This window comes from Sinocyclocheilus rhinocerous, unplaced genomic scaffold (genome assembly GCF_001515625.1).
Source record: "Sinocyclocheilus rhinocerous isolate Xijiao unplaced genomic scaffold, SAMN03320098_v1.1 scaffold127, whole genome shotgun sequence".
Lineage (NCBI taxonomy): Eukaryota > Metazoa > Chordata > Actinopteri > Cypriniformes > Cyprinidae > Sinocyclocheilus > Sinocyclocheilus rhinocerous.
Genome location: NW_015664685.1, coordinates 1,610 through 17,384, shown reverse-complemented (window position 1 = coordinate 17,384; position 15,775 = coordinate 1,610). Strand labels below are relative to the sequence as shown.

General features: G+C 36.1%; 1 protein-coding gene across 1 annotated transcript; it reads left to right on the top strand.

Moving 5' to 3' along the window:
• The first annotated feature begins 9,679 nt into the window (after window positions 1-9,679).
• On the top strand, window positions 9,680-14,382 carry LOC107730295 (zona pellucida sperm-binding protein 3-like). Its single transcript, XM_016541086.1, has 10 exons — window positions 9,680-9,739; window positions 10,622-10,737; window positions 11,052-11,155; window positions 11,505-11,682; window positions 11,794-11,911; window positions 12,189-12,274; window positions 12,433-12,707; window positions 12,885-13,061; window positions 13,784-14,023; window positions 14,119-14,382. The coding sequence occupies exons 1-10, from the start codon at window positions 9,680-9,682 to the stop codon at window positions 14,244-14,246; spliced, it is 1,482 nt and encodes a 493-aa protein (XP_016396572.1). The 3' UTR covers window positions 14,247-14,382.
• The last annotated feature ends 1,393 nt before the right edge of the window (window positions 14,383-15,775 follow it).

The following is a 15,775-nucleotide window of genomic DNA, read 5'->3' as shown; positions in this document are numbered from 1 at the left end:
ACAATACTTACATAGTCAATGTTTGCTCTTATCAAAGCTTTATAAATATTCATTAAAGACTGTTTATCTGCTCCCCAACTGTGTCCAATAATCATCCTCATCAAGTTCAGGGCTTTTTTACATTTTGTTTCAACATGATTAATATGGTATTTCCATGTGTGTAAATATTTAAACTTTATAACTCTTTCAAGTGGCTGACTGTAAAGACATAATTTGTAGTTTTCATCGATTTTCCTTTTAGTAAAGAACATTACATTAGATTTCTGTACAGAAAATTTAAATCCCCAGTTAATTCCCCATTGTTCTAGGATTTGAATTTCCTTTTGCATGTTCATCACTATATATGGAATACTCCGACCTCTTTTCCATATAACAGCATCATCTGCATATAAATTCCTTCATTTCCTTTTCCTAACTTTTCTAATATGTCATTAATCATCAGATTAAACAGGACTGGGCTAATCACACTTCCTTGTGGAATTCCATTTTCTACGGTGAATTCTTCCGAGTTTTCTTCACCTACTCGAACACTAAAAACACGTTGAGAAAGAAAATCCAATATATAGTTATACATTTTGCCACCAATCCACTTTATAACTCTTTCAAGTGGCGGACTATAAAAACATAATTTGTAGTTTTCATTGATTTTCCTATTAGTAAAGAACATTACATTATTTCTGTACAGAAATGTTTAATCCCCAGTTAATTCCCCATTGTTCTAGGATTTGAATTTCCTTTTGCATGTTCATCACTATATATGGAATACTCCGACCTCTTTTCCATATAACAGCATCATCTCCATATAAATTCCTTCATTTCCTTTTCCTAACTTTTCTAATATGTCATTAATCATCAGATTAAACAGGACTGGGCTAATCACACTTCCTTGTGGAATTCCATTTTCTACTGCGAATTCTTCCGAGTTTTCTTCACCTACTCTAACACTAAAACACGTTGAGAAAGAAAATCCAATATATAGTTATACATTTTGCCACCAATCCCCATTTTATCCAGTTTAATTAATAATTCTTCCCTCCACATGGTATCATATGCTTTTTCTATATCCAAAAACACAGCTACCATTATCTCTTTCATAACTAGAGTTTTCTCAATCTCATTGCTTAATTTAACCAATGCATCAGTAGTAGATTTACCTTTCCTAAAACCAGTTTGGTATTCTCTAAGTAATCTTTTCTTTTCTAAGAAATAGTTTAATCGAGCCACAACTAATTTTTCCATTAACTTTCCTAGATGCGATGTTATAGGCCTATAATTTCCTGGATTGTTTGAGTCTTTTCCTGGTATAACAAATGGGAGAATTATTGCTTTTTTCCATATCTTTGGTAATTTTCCTTCATACCATATCTTGTTAAAAAGTTCTAAAAAAAATTATAGAATTCCATCAGGCAATTTTCTAAACATTGCATAACATAAGTTATCAGTACCTGGTGAAGAATATGCTGTATTTTTGATTGCTATTTTAAGATCTGACATGGTAAATTCAGCGTATAGAATTTGTATCTTCTTTGACATTTAGTATGTTATTATTTTCATTCAAAATTTCTTCTTTCCTTTTTTATATATTTCATCTAGATGATTGCCATTATGAATATTAGCAAATTCTTTACCCAACATATTAGCTTTACAGATATCATTAACAGCTTGATTCTGTTTATCAACTAAAACAGGTATTTGTGCTGGTTTGTATTTACCTGTCATTTTCTTAACCATCTTCCACATTTTGTCTAGATATGTTTCTCTTCCAATCGTTGAACAAAATTGTCTCCAGGCTTCTTTTTTAGTTTCCTTTACTACCTTTGAAAAAACCAGCATATGCTGGTTTTTTCAAAATGGTAACTTTTCAAATATGTCATTAATCATCAGATTAAACAGGACTGGGCTAATCACACTTCCTTGTGGAATTCCATTTTCTACGGTGAATTCGTCCAAGTTTTCTTCACCTACTCTAACACTAAAAACAGAAAGAAAATCCAATATATAGTTATACATTTTCCCACCAATCCCCAATTGGTAATCCTTCCCTCCACATGGTATCATATGCTTTTTCTATATCCAAAAACACAGCTACCATTATCTCTTTCATAACTAGAGTTTTCTCAGTCTCATTGCTTAATTTAACCAATGCATCAGTAGTAGATTTACCTTTCCTAAAACCAGTTTGGTATTCTCTAAGTAATCTTTTCTTTTCTAAGAAATAGTTTAATCGAGCCACAACTAATTTTTCCATTAACTTTCCTAGATGCGATGTTATAGGCCTATAATTTCCTGGATTGTTTGAGTCTTTTCCTGGTATAACAAATGGGAGAATTATTGCTTTTTTCCATATCTTTGGTAATTTTCCTTCATACCATATCTTGTTAAAAAGTTCTAAAAAAAATTCTAGAATTCCATCAGGCAATTTTCTAAACATTGCATAACATAAGTTATCAGTACCTGGTGAAGAATATGCTGTATTTTTGATTGCTATTTTAAGATCTGACATGGTAAATTCAGCGTATAGAATTTGTATCTTCTTTGACATTTAGTATGTTATTATTTTCATTCAAAATTTCTTCTTTCCTTTTTTATATATTTCATCTAGATGATTGCCATTATGAATATTAGCAAATTCTTTACCCAACATATTAGCTTTACAGATATCATTAACAGCTTGATTCTGTTTATAAACTAAAACAGGTATTTGTGCTGGTTTGTATTTACCTGTCATTTTCTTAACCATCTTCCACATTTTGTCTAGATATGTTTCTCTTCCAATCGTTGAACAAAATTGTCTCCAGGCTTCTTTTTTAGTTTCCTTTACTACCTTTCTTGCCATAACTTTCTTCCTTTGATATTCTATAAGATTGTCTAAAGTTAGTGTTTTACGTAATTTCTTAAATACTTTGTTACGATCCCTAATGGCATCAGAACATTCTTTATTCCACCATGGTACATTTGTTCGTTTCTTTTGGCTATAATAACTGGAATACTCTGCCTGGCTGCACTTAGAATAAGAGTGCTCAAGGTGTAATTTATTTTGTCTATTGGTTAATCCATAATATGTAGATTATTCATTTCATTACAGCAGTTTTGGAATTCTTCCCAATTGGCTTTCTGAAGGCACCATTTATGATATATATAGTTCTGCTGCTTTGATACTTCCGTTTAAATCTTACAAAAAAATTGGAAAATGATCACTACCCATATTTATATTTTGTTCCACTTTCCACTCGCACTTACTAGCTATTTTCCTGTCCACTAATGTCAAATCTATACAGGAGGTAATATTATTGTATATAATAATACGCGTGCCTGTACCATAATTCAAACATACTAACATTCTGTCATTCATCATTTCTTCCACTACTTCTCCATTCAGGTCAGTAAACTTACTTCCCCATAAACTGTTATAGGCATTGAAGTCTCCACACCATATTTCTTTGTGTCTTCTCCCAGAACAGATACTGTTTAATAAATTACATGATAATGCTTTACATGGATTATAATAATTGAATAACCTTAATTTTGCCCTTATTTTCATGACTAAATATCTCCGTCACTACACATTCATGTTCAGATATATTAATTGGCCTATATGAGATTTCTTCTTTAATAAAGGTCATACAACCTCCTATTATAATAATAATAATAATAATAATACATTTAGGCTGTTACTAAACAAATGAAATCAGTATCAATAAAATGTATCTTTGCAGAAATTGCATATTAAGTGGCATTTAGATATTTACACATGTTAATTCAGCTCAGAGGGACATGGAATGCTTTAACCTGCAGTTACAAATGCATAAATGTTTTAATATTTTAAACATGAAATGTTGAATACTGATATTTGAAATTATTTAAAAAATGAAAAGATACTTTAAATGTGAAATTAAAACCGCCAGTAGGTGGCAGCAAGTCACTGTTAAGTGAGTGATTGCGATTGAACCGAATCATTTAAATTGGTGATTTCATTCAGGAAGTAAACGCCTTCATGTTGCTTAGAGACGCAAAACAGTGCTGTGGCTGTGTTTGGAACGTTTTTTTTGTTGGCGAAATAGCGCAAAAACAGCCAATATGGTGTCTAAAACGTAGCCTAAGTCTCTTGATATTAACTTATTGTTTATTGAACTGTTGTATAAAATCAATGTCACATTAGTAACCATGCTGATTTTAAGAAAAAAGTCACTCTTCGTGTGATATTGATTAACTATATGAATTGATATAAATATATAAATTTTCTGCCCCCTTATCTTGAATTGTCATCATTCTTAATGCATATTAACAGACTGAATCATGCAGTGAAAGAACACACTCTAAATGCGCACGCAAAGTCTGCGTATTATACGCGACTTTGGGCTTCTCTTTTTAAAAAGTTGCTTGAAAAAATCCCAGGTTGGTGGTTGTGGTTTTTTGGGCTTATTTAAAAAAAATATATGGTTGCTTGTTAGGGAAGTCTGACAAGCAACTTCGTTTCTTTATGTTCGCCAATGCATTGAATGACACTCTGTCTGCTCGCAGTTAATAGCCAACCAGTGCTATAATATAAGTGCTGCAGCGTAATTTGCCAAATGTTCCGCCCCCTCCTTGGAGAAAATCACGTTCAAAAAGAAGGCGCGTGACGCTGTAATCCAAGCGATGATAGCAGTAGACGTAGAGGAGTGGGATGACTTTCTTTTAGCCTATTTTTTGAATTTTTACAATGTTTTTGTAATGTATTAATTATCATGGGCTGTAATAAAAAAAACAAGTAGTCCTATACTAATACTAAGAGTAAATATGGTTCGAATAGCCTATATTTTAGTAGGCTATAAATATGTGGCTATGTTACAGCTCCCCTTTGAAGCTCTTGTGTTTTTCTCCTTTTCCATCTCTCCAATCCTATTCTGCACACAGGTGATTGGAGATGAGTTTTGTTCCCATTTTTGTTGCAGTTTGCTGATTTTTGTAAAATAGCTTCTGTTTTTGCTTTTCAGATAAAAGTGGTTTCGGTTTAATGTTGCAGGCTCATTTATTGGTAATAAATAATTGATGATAAATAATATTGATGATAATAAATCATCAAAAATATATTGGGCTTGTTTTTGAAGCAGTGGTTGCTTATTTGGTTTTAGTAATATACTCGATAATATCATGGTGTCTCACGAGTTCAGTATTTGCGCTAAACCTGCGCAGATTTGGCTTGCATGAACTTCCCCAAGAAATTGAGTGAACATAACTTCCGAAAAGTAACTCGCCAAATCCAAGAAACTGAGTGAACATAACTTCCGAAAAGTAACCCGCCAAATTGGCTAGTGATTTGACAGCGTCAAGCCTGTTATACTTTCCGCATGAGCAATCCGGACGCGTACACGGACAGCGCGGACGCTGACTACTTGTATTTATACTACCGAAAGCATACGCTGATGGTCTGCTCCGCGGACGTGTTCCACACATGCGCAGTAGATCGGCTTGAACGGTAAACAAACCGTATAAATTCATTGTAAATTGATTATTAAACTGTTTGATTAGGGTTTATACATAATTTCCGTGACAGAGTTCAAGATAAATCCTTTAATCTTACTACTGGAGCTGCTAGTTTGAAAAGATTAATAAACAGCAAGCACAACTGAATTAGTGACCTAATGTAGGGAATAGTGAATGATGGTATAGGGGGCGATTTCGGACACATCGGAGAGTGTGCGCGCGTGAAGGCTCCGCGCGGACATCCGCGTGCCTCCCATTTTTTGTGACCACGCGGTCAGTCTCAGATCGCGCGCGTTCAAAATGCACTTTTGTGCGCTCAAAATATGATCTTTCGCGCGCAGAATTGTGGCAGAAATGTAAGCCCATACAAAAGCACCAACTGCGCATGCGCAGGCTCTGTGAATAAGCCTGTTGCTACTCGAACCTGTACAATCCGTCGGTAAAACAATATAAAGACAGCCAGATGTGCAATAATTCTGGCCAATTGTTTGTTGCGGAGCGGACCATCAGCGTATGCTTTCGGTAGTATAAATTAGTGATGGGAGAAACGAAGCTTTTCGAAGCATTGAACCAATTGCTTCGAAAAAGTAATTCGATGTTTCGAAGCACTTGAAACGGCACATGCTGGCGACACCTGCTGGTGAAAACGTTGTAAACGCATCAAGAACTTACAAAACAAACGGACGTTTTTTTTTTTGTTTTTTTTTTTTAGAAATACAAATTTTTTTTTTTTTTAATAAATAATAAATACTTAAATAGTGCTTGTGTTGTGCGTTTTTAAGTATAATCAAACCCTTAACATAATGAACAAAATGTATTATTTAATGAATTAATTGATTTATGTAATTATTTATTTGCTTTCATTAGAGCGGTCTATAAAAACCAGCAGGCATGAGTAGTGTTGTCAGTCAGGAGAAGGAGGTGGATTTAATTCTATCGTAAGATCATTTTGTTATTTTTAAAGTATGATGTGATTTGTAGGTTGAAAGTACTGAATGTTTTTACACTTTTTTTTTTTTACTATATAGCCTCTGTGTTAAAGGGAAGTTATCCTTTGTTTAACCCACAACATCTGGTCCTGAATTCTTTATTTTTTTTAATAGTAAAATTTCGTGGGAATTCATGTCACATGATTAACTGGGCAACCAGAAGTGGTTCATGGGTTCACTAAAGGCTGAGTTTACACTGGCACAAAAAAATCCGATCTTTCGCTCACATCTTTAGTTACGTAAGAACAAGTGTGGCCATTTGCAAGACTTCCTGTCTCATTCACTTCCAGTAGTTTCAGCTGTACTAAAAAAAAGTTAATTATGCTGCTTGATAGGCTTGCCGCGATAGCAGTGATACTGGTGTTAAGCCGCAACACCGGTTACGTCACTTGCCCACCGCGTCACCGACCCCCACCGTCGTTTTGATTTTTTTATAGTAATAAAAATCATTTAGTTCAGTAAAAGAACAGACACTACAATGAAAAAAGGAATGTCATACGTCTAAACACTCCTATCCGATTCTCCACAGAACTCCCAATGCGAGGGCGACATGTTTGCTCATAAATATTTTTGCAATGCTTCACAATCGCTCGCTCGCACGTGGGTGCATGCGTTCGTTCTCTCTCTCTCTCCCTTCGAATTCATTTCAATAAATATATCTTTTTCACTAAAGAATGCTACCTCTAACGAGCTGTAGATAAAATAGTCTATTTTCCGGTCTTTATGCGTTCAGTCAGATTTTGTGCTGCAAAACATCCATGACAGCCATTTGTCCATGCTGGCAAATAATAATGGCCATTCGACGTGAATTACATAATTTTAAAAGCACGGCCATTTAAAACCGGAGGGTCTACCATGTGCATAGTACAGCGATCACTGCAGACAATCGTTTTGGGTGGGAATTAATGCAAACACAGATATCGGATACCAGTCGTGTCTAAAGTTAATGTAAACAGACGTGCCAATAAATCGGATATGGTCAAAAGATCGGATCTGTGCATTAAGACTTGCAGTGTAAACGCAGCCTTTGAGATCAACACCCCCTAGTGGTGAACCATTGGAGTTTCGAAACATTTCGAAACGGTAGCTGTGTCCGAAATCGCTCACTTGTTCACTCATTCACTAATCCCTATAGTGTATGACAGTTGAGTGCACTATATCAGAAAGGAATGAACTAAAGTGAACGGATTCGGACGGTGACGTATACACTGCGTGTGAGACTTGGAGCTGTTGCAAAAACACGTCTCTCAGCCTATGTACTTTTATATTACATGTACCTTATTTTAGAAAATAATATTAATAGCAATAACACAATGACTTTATACCTCCACGTCAGCTTTGTGGTTTCATCGATGGTATATTATTAATTTGTTTTGTAATGCTTTTGTTCATAATCATTACATACTAGGCTACTAAAATACTGAGAAAAAAATAAACACATTAACACGTTCATAATTTTATGTATTTATTATTTTTAGTGTCTTGACACTCTCACAAGCAGCGTTCTGATCATGTTCTTAGAGCGCCCTCAGGCGACCGTAATTTTACATCAGAATGAATACGCTACCTAACGTTACTGTGATTAACGAACATTTTTAAATTATCCACCAAATTATCATCATTTTTGTAAGTTAACAACGATGCCACCTCAGTAAATTAGTAAAATATTAAACTGAGTTATTGCCTACATAACATATTTTAATATAAATAATGTATGAAATAAACGTTAAAGCAGAAATAAAGATGTAAACGGCATCTCTCATTCAAACTCGCTCTCTCTTCCAGCTCGGCGGTTCTCCGCATTGGATTGTGGGAAATAGTGCTTCAGCGAGTGTACATCGGTTGTACACTCGAAATCAGAATGCATTGTGGGTAAAAAGTAGTGGACGAATGTAGGGAATGAAGTCGTTCACTCAGAATTCGGACAGCACTACAAAATGGCTGACACAAGATATAGTGCACTATATAGTGGATAGGGAGCGGTTTCGGACACCGCAAGTGTGACGTAACGAAGCTTCGTTTGCTAAAATCACGTGACTTGGCCGGTTTCCCTGTTGAAAAAAACCAGCATATGCTGGTTAGGTATGTTTTGAAGCTGGGATGCTGGTTTGAGCTGGTCCTTTGCTGGTTTATGCTGGTCCTTTGCTGGTTTATGCTGGTCTTAAGCTGGTCAGACCAGTTTAGGACCAGCACAGGACCAGCATAAACCAGCAAATGACCAGCTTAAACCAGCTCAAACCAGCATCCCAGCTTCAAAACATACCTAACCAGCATATGCTGGTTTTTTCAACAGGGTTGATACGCGCTCCTAAACACTGATTCGATACAAAAGATTTGCAAATGTTACGAAGTTTCGTGAAGCAGTGTTTTGAACGCGCCCATCACTAGTATAAATACAAGTAGTCCGCGTCCGGATTGCTCATGCGGAAAGTTAACACAGGCTTAATTGTTTTCGCGGTCTAAATGCAACAAACCTACTGCGCGATGTGGTTCTATTCATTCCTAAATGACTCTTATATGAGCCAGCTATTTTCTATTTGAGCTAATCGCTCAAAGTGGGCAAATTCCAACAGCGTTTTTGCTCCCTTGATTGAAAGGCACATTTTAAAGCTAGATGGCGGAGAGTTCGAGTTAACCTATAAATAGAATAATTCAAGTAAGTAGTGGTGTTTTGTTTTGGGAGCTCTTTTCACATGCATTTCGTACTAAGTTTGAATAACTTTCGTATTTAAGAAATGTTTTTAATACAGGGTCAAAAGAAGAGATGGCAATTCGAGACCAGATAGGGAAAAAACACAGAGCATAGCGTTTAAATGAAGTTCCAAACATAGGCTTGGGAGGAGCCTAATCATTCAGTCCTGTTAATCATTAAGAGCCTATATAAGCAGCCATCCCAGCAACCATTCTTCCGGCATCTCTCCACCTCCCCATCTTCTCCTCTACTTCTGTTATTCTAGTACCGCATTGGGGGGATTGAACTCAGAGCTCAAGCTGAGCCTCGGATTCACGCATCTAAGGACACCAAGCCAAGTTTGTTTACTATTAACCATCAGGACTGGATGGGCAGGTGAACTCATGAAAATACTTTTTGCTTTGTAAAATGTTTATTTGCAACTATTATAACAAATTACAGCCGCATTGTCATGGTAACCTTCTAGGTGAATGAGGAAATTATGTTGTCTTCCATTGCACCTTTTGCCAAGTGCGTTCCAAATGGCTTCATTATGACGCTTATGTGCCCTGCTCCCTCCGAAGTCCCCACTTCAAGGGTTCTTCCCTACAGAGTGATTAAGGCATATGGTGCGTTCAAGTCATGTCGGATAGATCGTATTTACGAGTTGAACACACATGAACGCCACCACAAAGTTATTACGAGTGGGAAACTCGAAATTTTCTGTAAGCCCTGAGTTTCCGAGTTGGGGACGCGTGTCAATGAGAAACATGGCGGAATCGATGGGTGCAACGTCTATAGTTGATGGTAAATTTGTTTAAATTGATAGTTTAGTTGTCCTATAAACTTAAATTGGTCATGTTCTTGTTACGCAGCTAAAATCCAAGTAAAAAATGCAGACCCTGTTGTATTTTCTTGTAATTTATTAAAAGAAGGTACACCGCCATCTTGTGCCGACTAAACTGACTTGAATGCACCTGACGTCGTAATTACGACTTGTCAACTCGTAAGTACGAACGTCCCAGGAGGACTTGAACGCAGCAATAGAGATGCTTGCTTCTGATTGGAATTTGCCCAGCTACCGGTTTAAATCGGTTTAGTGAATCCATTCCTGAAAAAAAACCTGAATCAGCGTGGTTACTAAACCAATAATGTTGGTCATTTTGAGAAAAACTTGGGTTGCAAATATAAACTACTATTTTTGTTTGTTGGCCTATGACAGATGAAAACGTTGTGGAACAGAAATTGTGCTGTGAAAATTAAGCAACATCCACATGAAACAATGTTTGTTGCATTATGACAATTGCAAAGCAGCTTAATTTTATATATATATATATATATATTTCAAACCAGATCCTACAACCTAAAACTTGATTAAAAAGCAGCAAAATATTTCCTACTGGAAATATAAGACTAGTTTATTGACAACCACTTAAACACTAGCTAACTAAATAAATTAAATAATTTTTATCAGTTAAGCTTTCCTTTTGTTCAGATTACAGATGACTCTCTTATATACACCAACCTCCTTATCTTCACTCCGCAACCCTCTCCAGATGGAGTGGTTCGCCTTGAGCAGGCCATAGTTCCCATTGAATGTTATTATAGCAGGTAAGTGGACTGTGCTGCTGGCAACGGACATTTGTGTGAAGCACATTTACAATGGTTTAATTACCCTGGTATATAACTAGCATACCATGGTGTTAATGTCCTTTACCAGAATTGATTTATTCAAGATCCTAATTATGAAACTTTTTTTTTTTTTTTTTTTTCAGTGCTTATTTTCAAAATGAAGGTTTATCCAGTTGTATCTTGTCTATTACTTATAAATTGATGAATTATGGTGAAAAGGAATTCAGCTGCAATTTCTGTTTGTTTGAAAAAAGATCTGCTGGAGCATTTATGTTGTGTCCTTTGTCTCTCAGAAGGTTTGATGTTACCAGTAACCCCATCAGACCAACATGGGTTCCTTATAGTTCAACGCAATCAGCAGTGGAGGATTTGCAGTTTTCACTAAAGCTAATGACAAGTATGTGCACCATTTAACAAGTATATTTTGATGATTGCTATGTGTGTATATTTTGATTGCTATGTGCAGTTTTTTTTTTTATAGGTGGATATTCTCATTGTAGATAAGATTTGATTGGACAAAAACCTGTAGTTTTGAATTATTCATTAGAATCTTTAATTTTTATTAGAGAAATGCCAACATCTGCCAAAGACTCATTTTCACAAATGTTAGAAGTATGCTAGAATGTAGACAGACATGGACTACCACAAAAATGTAATTGTTAACCTGTTTGTAATTTCGGGAGACTTTATTCTGACTCTTTACCTGGATATGGATCACACTTTTGTCTGAATTATTTCTGGTTCAGGTGATTGGCGCTCTGAACGGGCCTCTTCTGTGTACTTCCTGGGTGACATCATAAACATAGAAGCCTCAGTTCATCTGGGTCATCACGTTAACCTCAGTGTATATTTTGAGAGCTGTGTTGCCACAGTGACCCCAGATATTACGTCTGTACCCAGATACACGTTTATTGAAAATCATGGGTGGGTACATTCATCAACATGTTTTGTGCAGCAAGCACCACTCACTCAAATGAAATATTATTTGGCTAATCACCAAGTATATTTGTGTTGTTTTTCCCGCTCCCTCATTAGTTGTTTGATGGATGGACAGACAACAGGCTCAAAGTCTCGTTTCCTTCCCAGAATCCAGAATGACAAACTCCAACTACAACTGGATGCTTTCAAATTCCACCAAGAGACAAAGCCAGAGGTGTTATATAGTGTATTCCAATGGAAACATGTTCTCAGGCCCAAAATGCCATGAAATAGCCTGTGACGATATGGCAATAAACTTAAATTAATCTGAAACTCAGGCCCAAAAAAATAACATGGTGATGGAGGGTTTATATTTGCCTAGGTTAATAATATTGGAGGAAATGGGAGTGGTGTTAATTTGTTGTACACATTGAATTCTGATGTCACTCAGTAGTTAATTTTGAATTCAAAATTACTTCTCATTCAAAAATACTTTTCACTTTGTTATACAGATGTACATCACTTGTACTCTTCAAGCTTACCCTGTAATGGATGTAGTTAACCCCTTTCATAAAGCATGCTCCTTTATCGATGGAAGGTATGAAGCTTTGCTTTCGTACTTGGGATTTGTTGTCTAGTACAGAACATTTAATCATGGACTCTTACTGTTTGCCATGCAAACTGTATTTTCTGGTACTTTTGTTTCTTTTGGGAACCAACCTCAAGTTTCCCTCGCTCCCCTCTTTAATCTACAAGCTGGAAGGCTGCCGATGGTGGTGACTGGGCTTGTTACAGCTGCCAAGCAACAAAAGATTATGCACCATCCTTCCATTCTACACTGCAACAATCTGAGCCACCTTCTCCCAGACAAGACCAGACCTCATCTTCCCAAAGGCCCGACAAATTTCAGCCCAGGATTCAGGAGGGTTCTGGAAGTTCCTTCAAATCCTTGCTAACAGCAAGTGAGCCGGTGTTCTCCTGGAGGAACATAATTCTCCCACAAGAGGAGGATGAGGGAATTGTTTCAGTGGGTAAGCATTCCCAGGTCTAGTGATTGTCTTTGTCTTTTTAAGAGAAATTACCCTGACAGCACCCAAAGTAATTTATACAATCTGCGTATTTATAGATTCAAGCCAAGATCTTTATTTAAATGGCAGGTAAGCATGTTTCCTCTAACCATTTTGTCAAATGTGGCTCTGTGTCAATAGGATGGGAACAGGAGAAAACGGTGGGTCCACTAGCCATCCTTCCAAAAAAAATCAAAATGGGATTTCTGGCTCCTCCCAGAGTGAAGCAGGGTGTTCCACCAGTCCCTTCTCTCAGTAAAGATAAGAAACCAATACCTCATAGTAGCCTATGGAAGAATGGCGTTTCTGCTGAGATGGGTTTGTATTATAGAAAAAAAATTATATGCTACAGTCTTTTTTTTTCTTGGGTCAAGAGGTAGGATTAGTCTCTTAACTCCCCAGTGCCTAAAACTACTTACCGGTATTTAAGCATTGGGCATCATTCATGAAACACAAACAGAATGAATTTGTGTCAATTCTGTAAAGCCATGTTTCTATTTTCTAAAATGTTACTTTGTACAAAAACTTTTACACCTGCTCCCAACCATGTTTAAATGGTGTATAAAACATCTGAAGGTTTTGTTCTTTTAGGCAAACTGATAACACTGCATTTTGATAAATATTTACCATAATATATAAAAACATTAATAACAATTTTACCCAGACATTACCAGTAGGATTTGTCTGCAAGCTAGGAATATGGCTCTTTTGCATTTATGTAATATACTGGAACCAAACCTGAGAAGGGAGTCCAGGAGATCTCACAGCATTCCTGTACCTGTAATTCACAATTATTTAATGTGCAAGGATAATGCTACTTGTAAATGAGTGTGCATGTACACCCTATTTCCGAATGATTGGAATTAGCATACGTTTAATCTGGAGGACAGTTTTGCACACAAATTATTCAAGTTTCATTAATGGGTTTTTTTTTTTTTTTTTTAGCTTTTTCAGTATTAACTATTTTAATGCTGGTTGATAATGTTTACAGTAGTTAAAATGCTTAAAACTGCAGCCTAAATTATTTAAGTCTCCGCCAGATCAAGAGGGTGCTACAACTCCTCAACCCTCATTGGAAGCCACTGAGCAAGCTAATATCATGGAAATTAAACCAGAATCCAAGAAGCTGGAAGAGGAGGATGAATATGACAGTGAAGATAGTGATGATAAAGAAGACTATGATGGTGGCCGTAGTCAAGACCATGACTACGAAGAGGAAAAAGGAAAGGCAAAAGAGGTTAATCAAAGCATGTGGAAGACTAGACTCTTGCCAGAAGAAGGTACTGAACAAAACTGGCATGGTATTTGTTTAGTGAAGTGTGGTGACAATGTTTGGGGTACGTATCTTTGCTCATGGAATAGTCTTATCTTGCAGATTTTAAAGGACTCTTCACAACTCGTGCCTCTAACAGTGAGGAAGACTCTGGACTGCATACATTAGGTACAAGCCCCTCCCTTCCAGATGAAGAAGAGGGTACATATCACCCTTCTAAAGATACCTAAACTTATAAAGCAAAGGTTATGAATGCTGACAGAGATTAAGCAATTTCGCTGAGGTGGAGGAAAACCTTGTTCGTGAAGCACACAAGCAGGAACCAAGGCACAAGAGCTTTCACCATTGCACTAATTAAATGGTTTCATAAATTAAACTTTCTTTTTTTCATTGTCTTCATTCATTGTTTTTGTCAATTTATATAAAAAGTAGTAACCTGCAATTATTACCTCAAAGAGACATTTTTACCTGATTTAACCCATAAAAATCAGTTTCGGTATAAATTTATGTATTTTTATTTTAAGATACTTTGTCTTTCAGTTCAAGCACGTTTAATACAGTTATAAATGAACATTTCCTTTAAAAGATATTTTTTTTTACCAATTATTATTCCTCATTTTTCCTCCTTTCTCTTCCCTCACTTTTTTTTTGTGATAATACCCATCACCAATGCATAAAGAAAAAAATAATAATTAGAACAATAACCAATACATACCTAAACACTTTTTTCATATAAAAAAAAAAGTAGAGAGCGGAAAAAAAACATCCCCACATTCATATCAAACTCTTATAATGACACCTAATTCCTAATAAGTAATTCAAATATTATTTAAGACTAATTATAACTAAATAAATAAAAATAATTAATGAATAAATTAAAAGGGATGTAGAATTATATAGAGGTAATTAGTATATGTATTCCTTTATTTTATAATGTATGCTTTGATTTTAACAGTGGCGGGCTGTGCATTTTACACCTAGGCCTTCAGTGGCGTCCTACATGAATTAATCCATCTCTTCATACCATCATGATGCCACGGCTATAGAGACCATAAATATTACACAGTAATGCAGTATAATGGCACTACATAACAGATATGTATCTTATGTAGCGAGAATGAATGCCATTACTAAAGAAAGAAACCCAATTAACAATTGCGCAACATCATCTGTAGTAGCTGAAGCATTAACCTAACAAAATGACACCAATACAGTCCATCCGATGTTCTTAAAGACATTTATTCACCCAAACGTATTTATACTTTACAGATAGCATTGGTATAAAACAAATAAGGTGATTACATGTGTTTTAAGGTTGACCTAACAATTTAATGTTCTCTTACTGCTTTTCGTCTTCACGAGTCTCCCCGCCGGTCTGCCAGCGCACTGCGGGAGGAAAATACTGGTTAGCACAGCTTTACTAGGAAAGTGAGCAAGTAACATTAAAATAATTCATACAAGACGATGAAGAAAAGTGTATACATGTGTTTTAACATACCAGCGGCGCTGCTGCCGGAGGAAAAGACTGGTTAATACAGCTCCACTCGGGAAACTGAGATATTCTTACGGAAACTTAAACCTGGCTTTATATCGCGCAAATAACATCAGAATGCAACGCATCAAGCGATAAAAGAGTCAAAAATGAAAATTAACCTACCATACTCTAGTGGTTTTTCATCTTCACGAGTCTTTCACAGAGCCGGAGCCGAGGAGGTGTGGTTGTTTTTCGCAGTCATTAGGACTAACGTTACTGTTTTTA